The sequence below is a fragment of the Stigmatopora nigra genome, chromosome 20 (genome assembly GCF_051989575.1).
Source record: "Stigmatopora nigra isolate UIUO_SnigA chromosome 20, RoL_Snig_1.1, whole genome shotgun sequence".
Classification (NCBI taxonomy): domain Eukaryota; kingdom Metazoa; phylum Chordata; class Actinopteri; order Syngnathiformes; family Syngnathidae; genus Stigmatopora; species Stigmatopora nigra.
In genome coordinates, this window is record NC_135527.1 from 5,678,084 (window position 1) to 5,696,486 (window position 18,403).

At 37.7% G+C, this 18,403-nt stretch overlaps 1 protein-coding gene across 12 annotated transcripts in view; it reads right to left on the minus strand.

Annotated features, from left to right (window-relative positions):
• The window catches only part of nrxn2b (neurexin 2b), a 369,603-nt gene that overhangs the window by 49,793 nt on the left and 301,407 nt on the right, over positions 1-18,403 (minus strand). For all 12 annotated transcript variants that reach the window (XM_077741584.1, XM_077741583.1, XM_077741586.1 and 9 more), the window contains one exon: positions 15,028-15,209. In XM_077741584.1, the coding sequence (XP_077597710.1) occupies positions 15,028-15,209 (182 nt within the window). The remainder of the gene's footprint in view (positions 1-15,027; positions 15,210-18,403) is intronic.

Below are 18,403 nucleotides of genomic sequence, written 5' to 3' on the forward strand. Positions count from 1 at the left end.
ATTGACCCTAATAATGTGCTTTTGATTCATAAAGTATCTCAAAAATACCACATGCAATATTTTTTCTTAATATTTTCCATTCAAAGTAACACATTTGTACTCCCTATTAAAATGGATGTGAAAATTGCAAATCAAGAGGCGGCTTATATGCGAGAAAATTAAAAATGCAATGATTTTAAGGCAATTTTATGTGTGGCCGGCTTATATGCGAGAAATTACTAACTTCCTAATGATATTGACCCTAATAATGTGCTTTTGATTCATACAGTATCTCAGAAATACCACATGCAATGATTTTTCTTCATACTTTCCATTCAAAGTAACACATTTGTACTCCCTCTTAAAACCACGAATATGGAAGTGACAATTGTCAACCAGGCGGCGGCTTATACGCGAGAAAATAAAAAAAAAACAATGATTTTAAGGCAACTTTATGCTTGGGCGGCTTATATGTGAGAAATTACTAACTTTCTGATGATATTAACCCTAATAATAGGCTTTTGATTCATACAGTATCTCAAAAATACCACATTCGATAATTTTTCTTAATATTTTCCATTCAAAGTAATACGTTTGTACTCCCTATAAAAAACACGAATATGGAAGTGAAAATTATGGCGGCTTATACGAGAATAATTGTAAAATTCAACAATGTTAAGGCAATTTTAAGGGTGTGGCTAATAGGCAAGAAAATGCATTAGTCTGGGCTCCATGTCTAAATACTAAAGTACTTAAAAAAAAATATATATATATATTATCTGTCAAATCAGCGAGGCTTGAGTCGTACTCCCAAAACAGAAGAAGAAGAAAAACATATAAAGTTAGAAAATCTCTCAAATCGGGCCAGATCAATGGATAAGGCTTGGCAAGCAGAGTTAATGGAATGCAGCTCGTGGCCTAGATTAGGATGTATTTTCTTTCTCTTGGCTATCCTTGCACTCATAGTCATAAAAAGCAAAGGAAAAATGAGAAAAATATGCTTACTCGTCGACTTGTGAATGAGAAAAGGTGACATTCAGGTAAGATTTGCTGTCTTTATGTGTATTTGAAGCTTAAAAAACCCAAAAAGAGAATATATTTTTGATGATTTAGTGTTCCAAAATGTTTTTTTAAGCTAAATGCTCATTAAAGTTGACGCTACAATGCAGGGGTGTCAGATTCGGGTTGGTTCGCGGGCTGCTTTAACGTCAACTGGATTTCAGGTGGGTCGGACAATTTTAGATATAACATTTAGATTTTTTTTAAATAAATTGATTAAAAGAACTGGATTAAATTCCCTGAATATTCAGTTTTTTATAGATCTAAAACAATGTTTATTGTAGCTTTTTTAAAAATATATTTTTAGATTTTGCAAAAATGATTTTTGAACTAAAAACACAGAAAAAACGGATTAAAAAAATTAAAATTATTGATTTAAAAGGGAGAAAATCAGGAAATTTAATATACATCTATACTCTTCATTTTAATTTGATCCTAAAACAGATTTTAATTCATTTTTATTGAATCTATTTACTTTCCCGGGCCACACAAAATAGTGCAACGGGCCAGATTTGGCCCCCGGGCCGCCTATTTGACACCTGTGGTCTAAATGATGAGCAGGTTTGCATTAGCAATTATCAGTGATATATTCATCAATATTGAATTAAATTTTCCGGACTTAAATACACACTTTTTAAATGGTTTTACTGGGCCTGTAATGAATACTTAGGATATATAGTTTTTATAGATCTAAAACAATGTTTATTTTAGCTATTTTCAAATATATGTTTAGATTTGACATAATGATTTTTGAACTAAAAATACAGAAAAAAATGGATTAAAAAATTACAATTATTGATTTAAAGGGGGAAATTAGGAATTTTAATATACATTTATACTCTTCATTTTAATTTGATCCTAAAACAGAAATTTATTTTTATTTATATTTAATCGATTTATTTTCCCCGGGCCACACACAATTGTGCTGTGGGCCAGATTTGGCCCCCGTGCCGCCACTTTGACACCTGTGGTCCAAATGATTAAAAAAACAGGTTTGCATTAGCAATTATCAGCGACATATTCATCAATATTGAATTCAATTTTCTGGACTTAAAGGCAAAATTTTCACATAGTTTTACTTGGCCTGTGATGAATAGTATTTATAGATCTAAAACATTGTTTATTTGAGCTTTTTTAAAATATATTTTTCGATTTTACAAAATTATTGTTGAACTAAAAACAGAAAAAAATGGATTAAAAATGTCAATTAATGATTTAAAAGGGTGAAAATCGGGAAACTTATTATACATCTATATTCTTCATTTTAATTTGATCCTAAAACAGAAAGTCAGCACTCATAATTTACTTCCCCGGTCCACACAAAATGATGCAGCGGGCCAGATTTGGCCCCCAAGCCACCACTTTGACACGTTTTAAGCTAAATGCTCATCAAAGTTGACACTATAACGAATCTCAAAATCTGTAATACAAATACGGCTTATATGCGAGAAAAAACGTAGTTAACAACATCCATAATTCAGCATTTTTTGAAAAAAATCCTTCCAGAAAGCAAGTCAGGCACAAGAATAAAACAATTTTGATTGTCTTTTCTACACAGCGTCTTTTTAAACGTCCCACTCGGAAGCCTAAAAAAAGGACAATGTCCTCTTAGAATAGCGCTACTAAAATCCCTAATCGCAGATAAGACGTGGATGCTTTAAGTTGATGAGGCTAATGTTGCTGAAGTGACACTCAGCAAAATGGACATGACAGATTTAGAGCGCAAAGATATAGGTTGGGTAAGAATAGAAACGAGAAAAATAGACTCAAGCGCTGCATTCAAGAAAAACGGCCAACTGGGCTAAAAATACCGTATTTTCACGACTATAAGGCACACTTTAAAGTCTTAAATTTTCTCCAAAATAGACAGCGCGCCTTATAATACAGTGCGCCTTATATATATGGAAAAAACAGAAAACCAAAAATGAAAAACCACCACTGTTGGATATTAAAAAAAACACAAACTCCTGAACTGAAACAATACTGTTCAATATGCAGATGCCATCTTAGTTTACAAAATCTTTCATCATATAGCTCCTCCCCCACTGCAAGATTTTATACAAAAAAAATCCAAAACATCAACAATGGCAGGCTCTAGAGGTGACTCTAAAGTAGTGAATGCTTCATACCTGGAAGTCAATAGCAATTACCGTATTTTCACGACTATAAGGCGCACTTAAAAATCTTAAATTTTCTCCGAAATAGACAGTGTGCCTTATATATAATACTGTGCGCCTTATATTACAGTGTGCTTTATAATCCAGTGCGCTTTATAATCCAGTGCGCTTTAAAATCCAGTGCGCTTTATAATCCAGTGCACTTTATATATGGAAAAAACAGAAAAACAAAAACCACCACTGTCGGATATTAAAAAACACAAACGCCTGAACTGAAACAATACTGTTCAATATGCAGATGCCATCTTAGTTTACAACATCTTCTATCATATAGCTCCTCCCCCACTGCATGATTTTATACAAAAAACATCAACAATGGCTGGCTCTAGAGGTGACTGTAAAGTAGTGAGTGCTTCACACCTGGAAGTCAATAGCAATTACCGTGTTTTGACGACTATAAGGCGCACTTAAAAGTCTTAAATTTTCTCCAAAATAGACAGTGCGCTTTATAATCCAGTGCGCCTTATAATCCAGTGCGCCTTATAATACAGCGCGCCTTATAATACAGTGCGCCTTATAATACAGTGCGCCTTATAATACAGTGCGCCTTATAATACAGTGCGCCTTATAATACAGTGCGCCTTATATGACCCAAATTGAGTTAAACACCCCTGCAATAAAGTCTGGTCCATCTTTTAAACTCACTCAAGACTGTTCTGCTATGCCCTTGTTTAAGTGAGAGTTGCACCAAGAAACTCCGCCTTCTAATAGTCGGCAGAGATTTGAACTGTGCAATTTTCTTAAAAGCCGGCCTGAAGCGTGGAAACTTGAGGTCTGAAACCACACGCACACAGTTAAAAGTCAAAGCAATTTGCGCCACAAGTCGAGCAAGGATCCATTTACCCTCTGTTAAAAAAGAAAGCTGGGATTAACTGTGGCCCAATTAAAAAAAAGTGGACTGAACCCCTGTTTAACTAGAACAAATAATTGGACTTGAATGGTGGGTGGATAGAAAATCCTGGCATTTAAGATGACTTTGCCTCGGATACTACCACCACTACCACACCTACTACCATTATCACACCTACCACACCTACCACACCTACCGCCACTACTACCCCCACTACCACACCTACTACCACTATCACACACATACCACACCTACCACCACTACTACCACCACCACCACTACCACCACCACTACTACCACCACCACCTCTACCACCACCACCACTCTCACCACCAATACCACAACCACTACTACCACCACTACCACCATCACGACAACCACCACCACCCCCACCACCACTACCACCACCACTACCACCACCCTTACCACCACCACCACTACCACCACTACCACCACTACCATCACTACCACCACTACCACCACTACCATCACTACCACCACTACCACCACTACCACCACTACCACCACTACCACAACCACTACCACCACCACCACAACCACTACCACCACCACCACAACCACAACCACCACTACCACAACCACAACCACCAGACCACCACCACCTCTACCACCACTACCACCACTACCACCACTACCACCACTACCACAACCACTACCACAACCACTACCACAACCACTACCACAACCACTACCACAACCACTACCACCACAACCACTACCACCACCACCACAACCACCACTACCACAACCACAACCACCACAACACCACCACCTCTACCACCACTACCACTAAACCCACCACCACTACCACCAGTACCAACACCACCTCTACCACCACTACCACCACTACCACCACCACCACCACTACCACTAAACCCACCACGACTACCACCACTACCACCACTACCACCACCACCACCACTACCACTAAACCCACCACCACTACCACCAGTACCAACACCACCTCTACCACCACTACCACCACTACCACCACCACCACCACCACCACCACCACCACCACTACCACCACCACTACCACCACCATCACTACCACCACCACCACCACCACCACCACTACCACCTCCACCACCTACCATAAAACACAACTCCTTACTACTACAACCACCACTACCGCGTCTGATAATACAACAATACAGTATTTCTTACATAGTATGAAACAAAGTTTAAAGACTCACCTATCTAACTCAAATCTGCAAGGTCTTTGACATGAAATGTTTTAAGTCACACATTTTCAAATGAGAATTGTTCGGTGACACATTTCTTAAATTTAAATACCAGATAAACCCAGTTTTTCCATACACATTTGGATATTCCTGTTACATTTAAAAATATAAGGGCTTGTCCCATTCTAGGTGGGGTCAAAACAGTCATGCTAGATTGACTCCGGCACCCCTGCACCCCACACAAACCAAAGCCATTGCCATATTAAATTGTTCCATGTTGGAAAGGATTGTAAAGGATGTGATAGCGTTACCGTTGGCGATGTCCTGTCCTCCAGCCCACAATTGCAAATGAAACACTTTCCCGGAGGGCATTTAATGCAACACCTTGCCTAGCTATAAACATAACGAGCACTACTGCCTTCGTTAATAACAAACAAACAACATATGTAAATATTAAAAACCCAGCTTTGCCAAAAACATGCCATTCTTATTTAAAATAAAGTGGGAAAAAAATAATAACTAGTCGTGTTTGAACAGAATTACAAATGATGCATTCAAGTACAGGTAACAATTACCGCGAAAATGAACACCAAGTCGGAACAGCTTGCAACCTTTGTGATCTCGTTCCATAAAACGAATCCCCAAGGTGTGTTATTTCAAAACAAAACCATATGTTACTCTTATCCCGCAACAATAAAACGACACCAAAAACAAACGAGCAAAAAACTCAAAAATCGGTAATATAAAAAAAAAAATTTTTAATAGAATGTTGCCTTACTCCCCTCCAGTGAATGTTCTCACAAATTAGTTTTGGTAGATTTTCACACCGATGGTTTATGACAGGAAAATCTACAAAAAAAAATCCTATAATTGACGTGATGCTTGCCCTTGAGCAACGGGTTTTCACCTCGGCTGTAACATCATTTGACGGATATCGCGCGACAGGGAATAACACATCTCAACAACATCAAAAAACAACAAACGAGAGTGCTATCACCTGTCGCTTCCGGTTGTGATGTCAATGTAAAAAAAACCCTCCACATTCTACGTGGTTTTTATTCGTGTCAGGGAATTTGATTCTACATTTGTGGACAGCTGTGGTTATACACTAAGACACTTAGACTTAGTCGTCTGCCGCAGGATTTGCTCATCAATGACTCATTCTTTATGCCATTTTGAGGGTGACGGCTTGAGAAGGAATTGAGAACTTATTTTTCAAATAATACACCAGATTTTTTGCTCAAAAAATGATGACTAGATGGAGGTTACGGCTTATATGCGCATAAATTACACTTGAAACTGCAAGGTGACAAAGACGAAATGCCATAATGCAAGACAATGCAGCCGATATGGTCATTTATTTCAAAATATAATTAAAAAAAACAGATAAAACTGCAAAACAATATATATTTTGGCGTCTAAAATTCAAGTAATAAACCGTATCTTGCATAAAATGTGAAAAAAAACACAAATTTCCTATGGGTTTTGGGTCAATTTATGGACTTCTCACTGTTTACTATATATTCTCGCATATAAGCCGTGTTTGTAACACAAAAAAATGATGACTGAATCAAAATTACGGCTACATACCTCCAAATGCTAACGTCAACACGGCTCTCGACTTACTGCTAACGGCTGTAAATAAACAACAGCTCGACCACCCTGATGGAGTCTTTATTGTGGCTGGTGACTTCAACAAAGCAAGTTTAAAGACTGTCCTACCTAAGTTCATCCAATATGTCAAATGCAATACAAGACAAGACAAAATTCTCGACCATGTCTACTCGAACATCAAACATGCCTATAAAGCTGATCCTCTCCCACATCTAGCTGGTTCAGACCATCTTTGTATATCTCTAACCCCTGCGTACAACACACTCCGAACGCAGACAAAGCCAAAAATAAAGTCAATAAAAACTTGGCCCGAGAACGCTCTTTCTAAACTGCAGGACTGCTTTTCCCGCACCAACTGGGAACTTTTTGAACACAACGACCTCCTGGACTATACAGAAAATGTACTCTCCTACATCAGAAACGGCATTGACAACGTCACTACAAACAAACGGATACGAGTTTTTCCAAATCAAAAACCCTGGATGACCAAAGAGACACAAGCACTTATCAAATGCCGTAACACCGCCTACAGATCGGGGGACAAAAGTAAGTATAGAGCTGCCAGAGCTGAGCTGAAAAGGGGCATAAAGAAGGCCAAGGCAGCATATACTAAGAAAATCGAAGAGCACTTCAAAGAAAACAACCCAAAGAAGATGTGGCAGGGAATACGACATATCACTAACTACAAGAACAATTCCATGTCTGTAAACGCGAATGTCTCACTAGCGGAGGAACTGAACCATTTCTTTGCCCGCTTTGAATCTGACAAATCAAACCAAGTGTCAACACTCCCACCACCACCCTGCGACAATACACTGGAGTTTCAGGAACAGGAAGTGAGACTGGAAATGCAGGCTGTGAACACCAGGAAGGCTGCTGGTCCAGACGGAATACCTGGCAAAGTGCTCAAAGCCTGTGCTGATCAGCTGGCAGGAGTCTTCACGGACATTTTCAATCGGTCCTTGCAACAATCCATCGTTCCTGCCTGCCTAAAATCTGCCACCATCATTCCTGTCCCCAAAAAGCCAACCATCGGCAGCTTGAACGATTACAGGCCTGTTGCTCTCACGCCTGTGATCATGAAGTGCTTTGAAAAGTTGGTGGCCCGACACATCAGAAAGACAATTCCCCCCTCAGTTGACCCGCACCAGTTTGCTTATAGGGAAAACAGGTCCACTGAGGATGCTATCGCCGTGGCTCTTCACACAGCACTGAGCCACCTGGAGCACCAGGGGAACTATGTGAGGATGCTTTTCATAGACTACAGCTCAGCCTTCAACACCATCAAGCCGGACATCCTGAAGGACAAACTCTACCACCTTGGACTATCCTCTTCAATCTGCTGCTGGATAAAGAACTTCTTGACTGGTCGACCACAAACGGTCAGAATGGGTCCACACCTCTCTTCCTCCATCACACTAAACACAGGCTCACCACAAGGCTGTGTACTGAGTCCTCTCCTGTACTCCCTGTACACATACGACTGCACACCAGCCCACCAGTCAAACTCTATCATCAAATTCGCCGATGACACCACTGTGATCGGACTCATCTCTGGCGGGGATGAGTCAGCTTACAGAGACGAGGTCGACAAACTGTCTTCTTGGTGCTCGGCGAACAATCTTACACTGAATACCGCAAAGACTAAAGAAATAATCTTGGACTTTCGCAAGCGCAGCACAGACCTGGCCCCACTCCTCATTAACGGAGTATGTGTAGACAGGGTCCAATCGTTCAAATTCCTGGGAGTCCACGTCACGGATAGGCTCTCCTGGTCCACAAACACCACAGTGTTAGTGAAGAAGGCCCAGAAACGACTCCACTTCCTCAGGGTTCTGAGAAGGGACAAGTTGGACACCAAGCTTCTGGCAACCTTCTACAGAGCCACTGTGGAGAGCATCCTGACTTACGGCATCACAGTGTGGTATACCGGAAGCACGACAGCAGACAAAAAAGCCATACAGAGAGTGATAAACACTGCCCAGAAGATCGTCGGCTGCTCTCTGCCATCGCTAGAAGACATTGCCAACCCCCGATACCTCAGAAGAGCCGGGTCCATTGTTGGAGACCCATACCACCCTGGACACGGCCTGTTCCAGTTGCTTCCATCTGGCAGACGCTACAGGTCCCACAAAGCACGGACAAACAGGCTCAAGGACAGCTTCTTCCCAACTGCCATCAGGTCTCTAAACCTGCAGCAACACGTGACGTGACGACTACACATATCCCTACTATGAAATTAAGTCAAGTCGAATTGAAGAAACAGGAAGGTTGTTTGGTGCAGATCTACCTTCCACAGGATGACTGAGGGAGGGTAAGTATAAAGACAGAGGTAAGTGATCCATCTTATTCTTGTTGGCATCGGTGAGGCAACTTGTAGTCGCCGGAAAATGGCGCTCAAGGCGGAGAGCTAACAAGTATGAATATGTCATAAATAAATGTCATAAATGTGTCTGGCCTGGGAAGACGAACTTGTGGAGAAGCACTATACAATTTCGTCATACGCTGCTGAGGGTATGATGACTACTAGGCTTTTTTGTCAAGTCAATGATGACGACAATGCCTATGTCTGATTTTCATTTTTCATAAATTAGACTTGAAACTGCAAGGTGACAAAGACGAAATGCCATAACGCAAGACAATGCGGCCGATACGGTCATTTATTTATCACTGTTTACTATTTATTCTCGCATATAAGCCATGTTTGTAACACAAAAAATGATGACTGAATCGAGGGTACGGCTTATATGCGCATAAATTAGACTCGAAACTGCAAGGTGACAAAGACGAAATGCCATAATGCAAGACAACACGGCCGATACGGTCATTTATTTCAAAATAGAGTAAAGATAAACAGATGAAACTGCAAACAAAATTTATTGTGGCATCTAAAATTCAAGAAATAAACCGTATTTTGCACAAAACGTGAAAAAAACATGAATCAGGGGGCGGCTTATACAAGAGGAATTGTAAAATCAACGATTTTAAGGTCATTTTAACGGTACAGCTTGTATGCGGAGGAAGCTTATATTCAAGAAAATATGGTATTAGACAACAATTCCGAATTTGTACTCCCTATTAAAACCATGAATGAATATGGAGGTGAAAATTGCGAATCAGGGGGCGGCTTATACAAGAGAAATTGTAAAAATCAATGATATTAGGGTAATTCTAAGGGTATGGCTTATATGCGGGAGCGGCTTATATGCGAGAAAATATGGTATGAGGCAAAAATTCAGAATTCGTACTCCCTATTAAAACCGAGAATGAATATGGAGGTGAAAATTGTGAATCAGGGGGTGGCTTATACGAGAGAAATTGTAAAATTCAATGATTTTAAGGCAATTTTAATGGTATAGATTATATGCAGAGGCGGCCTATATGCGAGAAAATATGTCTTTAGATCAAAATTCTGAATTTGTACTCCTATTGAAACCATAAATATGGAGGTGAAAATTGTGAATCGGGGGCGGCTTATACGAGAGAAATTGTAAAAATTAACGATTTTAAGGGTACGGCTTATACACGGAGGCGGCTAATATGCGAGAAATAATTCCGATATTTTGACACAGAGGTATAAACTTTTTTTTGTGGTTGTACACCCTGGTGCTGATGTGGGCAAGTATATTGCTGTCGGGTATATGGAGTGACACGAAAAGAGGTCTAGTAACAGGAAGTGGACAAAGGTAAAGAAGGAAAGGCACATAACGGAAAGGAGATAAGAGAAAAACTCTGCGTGGCATGCCACTATCAGCCGTGCACACCCGCGCTCATAATTCAATCACGACAGGAAGAGATGTATCTTTTTGGTAGCACAGCCTCTTGTGACGAGTAGTGGATTGAAGTACAGTCGCTAGGACGTTCCGGCTTGATTTGTCACATGGACATAGAGTCCAACTTTTGTTTTGGAGATAAAATGTTCTTTACGTGGTTGTTTGTATATTATACTTGAAAGGTTTTGCTGTCAAATGTTTGCTAAACTGCTTTTTTTCTTGGCATTTTTTGTGTAAATATGTCGACAAATTACTATATTGTCGCAGTTTATTTGTTAGGTATATTGAAAATTATTCATTTGAGCTCCCTTTGTCTTTTATTTTGTTAGGTCCGGTATGGGTTTGTTGGTATTAGCATGTTAGCTCAATTCTTGGGGTATGGGGGATTTGGGGTATGGGGGATTTGGGGTATGGGGGATTTGGGGTATGGGGGATTTGGGGTATGGGGTATTTGGGGTATGGGTATTTGGGGTATGGGTATTTGGGGTATGGGTATTTGGGGTATGGGTATTTGGGGTATGGGTATTTGGGGTAGGGGTATTTGGGGTAGGGGGATTTGGGGTATGGGTATTTGGGGTATGGGTATTTGGGGTATGGGTATTTGGGGTATGGGTATTTGGGGTATGGGTATTTGGGTATGGGTATTTGGGGTATGGGTATTTGGGGTATGAGGATTTGGGGTATGAGGATTTGGGGTATGGGTATTTGGGGTATGGGTATTTGGGGTATGGGTATTTGGGGTATGGGTATTTGGGGTATGGGGGATTTGGGGTATGGGTATTTGGGGTGTGGGTATTTGGGGAATGGGTATTTGGGGTATGGGTATTTGGGGTATGGGTATTTTGGGGTATTGGTATTTGGGGTATGGGTATTTGGCGTATGGTATTTGGGGTATGAGGATTTGGGGTATGAGGATTTGGGGTTTGAGAATTTGTGGATTCAGGATTTGGATAAAGAGTACTTGTATGGCGGATTTAGATTTAATATTTAGATTTAGCATCTAAATTACTCTAGTTTTCGAATCAATATTTAGTATTTATATTTAACATTTAAAATCACAATTCAGCACTACCACATATCTAAAAACCAATTTTTGAAGTCCATATGTGTTGCACTCACCACATTGAAAACACCGCATTCCTAAACATGAGAAAATGTCACACTTTTTCCAACCCAGCACATCTTTCCAAACGACGCCCCTTTTTAAAAGAGCAGTCCAAAAATGAACCAAAAAAAAAAATCAAATGTCACCCGCTACTACCACAATACAAATTGCTTTTTCCTTTCCAATCCCTTCAAGCCACACGAGAGACTGAAGCGCTCTGTCTGCGAGTGGCTTTTAAAAGAGAAACGCAGCATAATTAAGAGGACCTAAACACCCGGCACCGGCTGAAAGAAGTCATTTAGGGGAACGGCTCAGGAGGAACGGCGGCAAATGAAATGTAATTGCGGTGGGAGCGGCGGAGGCGGGACGATTCATCCTAGGCACTCACCCAACCGGAAGTGGGGGCGGGGACTAAGACAAGCCACTGACATTTGACAGAAGATGCAATCGTGTAACCCGGCAGGCAAATGAATGACTAACGAAGGACGGCATACCTGTCAACCTCTGCTGATAACTGCCCTTATAAATGATTATGATTCCCCGTATAAACCCCCCAAAAAACGTACAAACACCGTACGATGCATGTTTACTTGCGGTAACTCGTTTCTTACTATGTGGCTCCTCCATGCTTGCGTCCACGATATTTACTCTATGTATATCTACGCATGTGAATGTCATCCTTTAGCGATATTGCCTTATGCGTACTGCTAAAAAAATCTGTATTTTCACGACTATAAGGCGCACTTAAAAGTCTTAAATTTTCTCCAAAATAGACAGTGCGCCTTATAATCCAGTGCGCCTTATATATGGAAAAAACAGAAAACCAAAAACGAAAAACCACCACTGTCGGATATTAAAAAAACACAATCCCCTGAACTGAAACAATACTGTTAAATATGCAGATCAGCCATCTTAGTTTACAACATCTTCCATCATATAGCTCCTCCCCCACTGCAAGATTTTATACCAAAAAAATCCAAAACATCAAAAATGGCTGGCTCTAGAGGTGACTGTGTAGTGAGTGAGTGCTTCATACCTGGAAGTCAATAGCAATTACTGTATTTTCACGACTATAAGGCGCACTTAAAAGTCTTACATTTTCTCCGAAATAGACAGTGCGCCTTATAATACATTGCACCTTATAATATAGTGCGCCTTATAACACAGTGCGCCTTATAATACAGTGCGCCTTATAATACTGTGCAACTTATAATACAGTGCGCCTTATATATAAAAAAAAAGTAATTCATTGAGGGTGCGCCTTATAACGCGGTGTGCCTTATAGTTGTGAAAATACGGTACATACGATTGAGGATAATTTTTGCTGGTATACCGTGACAATAGAAACAATCGATGACAGTAGCATCGTTAGCTACCAGCCTACAAGACTATCTGGATTTTAGCCAAAACGTTCTTGTTAAAATCGGTTTTCATAAATATTGGCGCTTTTTAAAAAAAAAATCCCCGTACAAAAGTCGGTGTACGGCGTACATGATTTCAAATGGTAAAAAAACGTATAAAATACGTATAAAACATACAAGTTGACAGGTATGGGACGGTAAAATTGGAACCAAAAATAGATTCCACGACATAAATAGCATAGCTAACTTTTCGCTAAGTAATATTTATTACCGAGCGTTTAAATTGGCCTTGATTTTTCCGAGTAGGGTCAAAACGACAATCTGATTTTTTTTTTAATGTGACTACCGACTCTCATCTTTAATTGTCATTTAAAATTGTCATTAGCGATCTGGTTTTGAAACGACCTTTAAGCATAGCATATGAAAGCAATAAATTCAGATGAATGAGACTAACTGCTCAGCATGGGAAGATGTGTTAATCAGTTTGGACTCCTGCCATAGACGCTAGTATTAAATTCGTTTTTTTTTTTTTTACATGACTCAATTTTGTACCTGGCAACCTCGGTCAATTCCTCTTATTAAATGATAAATAAATAAAAATGGATAAATGCAACGTCAACTTGGTTTCACGTGGGCAGGACCATTTTAGATATAATATTTAGATTTTGTTTTTATAAATGGATTAAAAGAATTGGATTAAAATCCCTGATTATTCAGTTTTTTATAGATATAAACTAATGTTTATATTAGATTGTTTTAACATATTTGTAGATTTTACAAAATAATTTTTGAACTAAAAACACAAAAAAATCATTAAAAAATTACAATTATTGATTTAAAAGGGGAAAAAAAATCAGGAAATTTAATGTACATCTATACTCTTTATTTTTATTTAATCCTAAAACAGAACTGGATTAAAAGCCCTGGATATCCAGTTTTTTATAGATCTAAAACAATGTTTATTTTAGGTTTTTTAATATATATTTTTTAGATTTTACAATATGATTTTTTAACTAAAAACAGAAAACATATTTTTAAAAATTACAATTATTGATTTTAAAGTTGGAAAATCAGGAAATTTAATATACATCTATACTCTATTTTAATTTAATCGTAAAACAGAACTGGATTAAAATCCTTGAATATTCAGTTTTTATAGATCTAAAACAACTTTTTTTAAATATATTTTTAGATTTTACAAAATGATTTTTGAACTAAAACCAGAAATAAATGATTAAAAAATATGATTCTTGATTTAAAAGGGGGAAAAAGAAAATTTAATATACATCTATACTCTTCAATTTAATTTGATCCTAAAAATGAACTGGATTAAAATCCCTGATTATTTTGTTTTTTATAGATCTAAAACAATGTTTATTTTAGCTTTTTAAAAATATTTTGTTAGATTTTATAAAATGATTTTTGAACTAAAAACACCAAAAAAAATCAAAAAATTACGATTATTGTTTTAAAGGGGGGAAAAATCAGGAAATTTAATATACATCTATACTCTTCTTTTTAATTTTATCTTAAAACAGAACTGGATTAAAATCCCCAATTATTCAGTTTTTTTTATAGATCTAAAATAATGTTTATGTTAGCTTTTTTTAAATATATTTTTAGACTTTCCAAAATTATTTTTGAACCAAAAACACAGAAAAATTGATTGAAAATTACAATTATTGATTTAAAATGGGGGAAATCTGTAAATATAATATACATCTATACTCTTCATTTTAATTTGATCCTAAAACAGAAAGTCTGCACTCATGATTTACTTTCCCGGACCACACAAAATGATGCGGCGGGCCAGATTAGGCCCCCGGGCCGCCACTTTGACACACGTGCGCTAAACTCAAGACCATCAAGAATTCAAGAGAGGAAAAAATAAGTTTTGTACTTACCACGTGAAGCTCCAGGTAGTCGCCCAATCCCTTGGCGCTTTCCACCCTGACCAAGATGGCCTCTTTCAGCTGCGTGCTGAAACCCACCGCCAAGCGGTCTGCCCGTGTACTCGGCCGGTCATTGGGTGGCCACGTATATGTGATGAGGGCTCCGCCTCTGCCAAAGATGTATGTTGTCCCAGCTGTAAGACAAATAAACAAAAAAACAAACCCTTAAAGCAACAGCATCTAAAAAATGACAAACCAAATAAAGCCATGGCAACCTGGAAATGAAATTTTGCTATTATTGTTTTTCAAAAACTGCCAGAAAAGTACATGACAGTCATACTTTGACATACGAGTGCCCTGACATATGAGCAATTTGAGATATGGATTTTTTCAGGGTTTTTTTCGCGTTAGTCAGTGCGAATGGCGAAGCTTGTTTGCTAATATGAGAGGAGTATATACTACTTCTTGTTGGTAAGTGGTCGTTTGTTATCCTATTGTGAGGAGATTTGTGTGCATCATTTTCGGAGTATTTTGAAGGGAATACAAAAGTAAACAACCCTCAATAGGTTGCATACGAAAGTTAGAGTGGAGGCGGGGCTAATACAGCCAACCCAGGTGAAGAAAAGTATCAAAATTTTAAAGAAAATTTGAATTAAGTTCAGCGTAAGGTTAGATTAAACTTACTTTTTAGTGTTTTTGCATCGTAATCCAAGTTCATTGAAATTTGTTTGTTATGTTACGAGCGTGTTGCCATGCAAAAAAGTCTAACCCTATTAAACACATTTTAGTACTATTAAACACATTTTAGCACTATTAAACACATTTTAGTACTATTAAACACATTTTAGTACTACTAAACACATTTTAGTACTACTAAACACATTTTAGTACTACTAAACACATTTTAGTACTACTAAACACATTAGTACTACTAAACACATTTTAGTACTACTAAACACATTTTAGTACTACTAAACACATTTTAGTACTACTAAACACATTTTAGTACTACTAAACACATTTTAGTAATATTAAACACATTTTAAACACAATTCAGTACTACTGAACACAATTCAGTACTACTAAACACAATTCAGTACTACTAAACACATTTTAGTAATATTAAACACATTTTAGTACTATTAAACACATTTTAGTACTACTAAACACATTTTAGTACTACTAAACACATTTTAGTACTACTAAACACATTTTTAGTACTATTAAACACATTTTAGTACTGTTAAACACATTATAGTACTATTAAACACATTTTAGTATTATTAAACACATTTTTAGTACTATTAAACACATTTTAGTACTATTAAACACATTTTAGTACTATTAAACATATTTTTAGTACTATTAAACACATTTTAGTACTATTAAACATATTTTAGTACTATTAAACACATTTTAGTACTATTAAACATATTTTAGTACTATTAAACCACGAGTTATCTGTTACTTTGTTAATAGATGGCGAATTAAAACAAATAAACATGTTTTTCCAATCCAATATCCTGTTTTTGGTGCTTTTTTCAGATGGTAGGAACAAATTAAATTGTTTTTAGTTCATTCCTATAGGAATCGTTTATTTGAGTTACGAGTAAATTGACATACAAGCTCAGGCCCGGAATGAATGAAGCTCGTATCTCGAGGTACCACTGAACATATACATATTTTTGCATGTGACTCCTAATCGTCCTGATTCTAATCACTTAAAAAATACAGGAACCATTTCTACCTCAAGAATAGTTTGATATGACCAATCCAGAAAAAAATCACTGACTATCAAAACCAGATTTTGATGGATATCGTAACAGGAGGTTGCCAGATTCAGACCATAAATAGTCCCAAACAAAAGCCAAGTATTTGTCGAAAAAGACAGCATACATAGGAAGGACTCAAAAACCTGGACAACCCGCATTGGACGAAGAAAACCACAAAAAAAAACCCAATTGAGGAACTTTGCGTAATTCGGATTAAGTCAAGTCAAGAACATTTTCCAGTTTTTCTGGCCTAAACAAACGCGGGTAGACAGCCTAGAAAAATCTCCATATTTCCTTGGATTTTCACTTTAGTGCCTCTCAAATTCAATTTTCTTGAAATACGGCGCTCATTTCGTGGTATTTGTGGTATTTCATGGTATTTTTTGGGCCTTGGGGCAAAGATATCATAAACAAAGGATATTCAGGGTAATATTTTGTGTTTACAAAAATTACAAGCTGCACTTGGAATGGTTAACGGCCACTATGAGCAGACATGTTTTTTTGCTGATTTGACGATGCTGTCAATCTAATATCAACCATGGCGCATTTTTTTTAGATCTTTTCCGTGGAAGGAATTCAACCTCAGCATTTTAGGTTGATATCTTTAAACAGATATGCTTAGCGCACCCATTTTTTTATAGATTTGAAAGTATTTTTTGCGGTACCGTTTCTGCAACGTCATCATTACGCCATATTATGATATTTTTATGTTCATGATCCAACAATGCAGTAGGGTTAACATAGATATTAAAATTTAAAAAAAACTTTACAAGAAACATTTTTACTTGTGGAGGCCGCCATAGAATTACCATATTTGCCTGAATATAAGACGACGCCCTCTTTTTCAAGACTTAAGTTTGATAAAAGACTTATTGAACACAAAAAAGCAACTTTTTAACAGAAAATAATGACAACATCTGAAAAATGATTACCGTATTTTCACAACTATATGGCGCACTTAAAAGTCTTAAATTTTGTCCAAAATAGACAGTGCGCCTTATAATCCAGTGCGCCTTATATATGGAAAAAACAGAAAACCAAAAACGAAAAACAGAAACACTGTCAGATATTGAAAAAACACAAATGCCTGAACTGAAACAATACTGTTAAATATGCAGCTGCCATCTTGGTTTACAACATCTTCCATCATATAGCTCCTCCCCCACTGCAAAATTTTATACCAAAAAAATCCAAAACATCAACAATGGCTGGCTCTAGAGGTGACTGTGTAGTGAGTGCTTCATACCTGGAAGTCAATAGCAATTACCGTATTTTCACCACTATAGGGCGCACTTAAAAGTCTTACATTTTCTCCAAAATAGACAGTGCGCCTTTTAATACAGTGCACCTTATAATGCAGTGCGCCTTATAATACAGTGCGTCTTATAATACAGTGCGCCTTATATAACACTGCACCTTATAATACAGTGCGCCTTATATATGGAAAAAACAGAAAACCAAAACCGACAAACCACCACTTTCGGATATTAAAAAAAAAGACAAACGCCTGAACTGAAACAATACTGTTAAATATGCAGTTCAGCCATCTTAGTTCACAAAATCTTCCATCATATAGCTCCTCCCCCACTGCAAGATTTTATACAAAAAAAAATCCA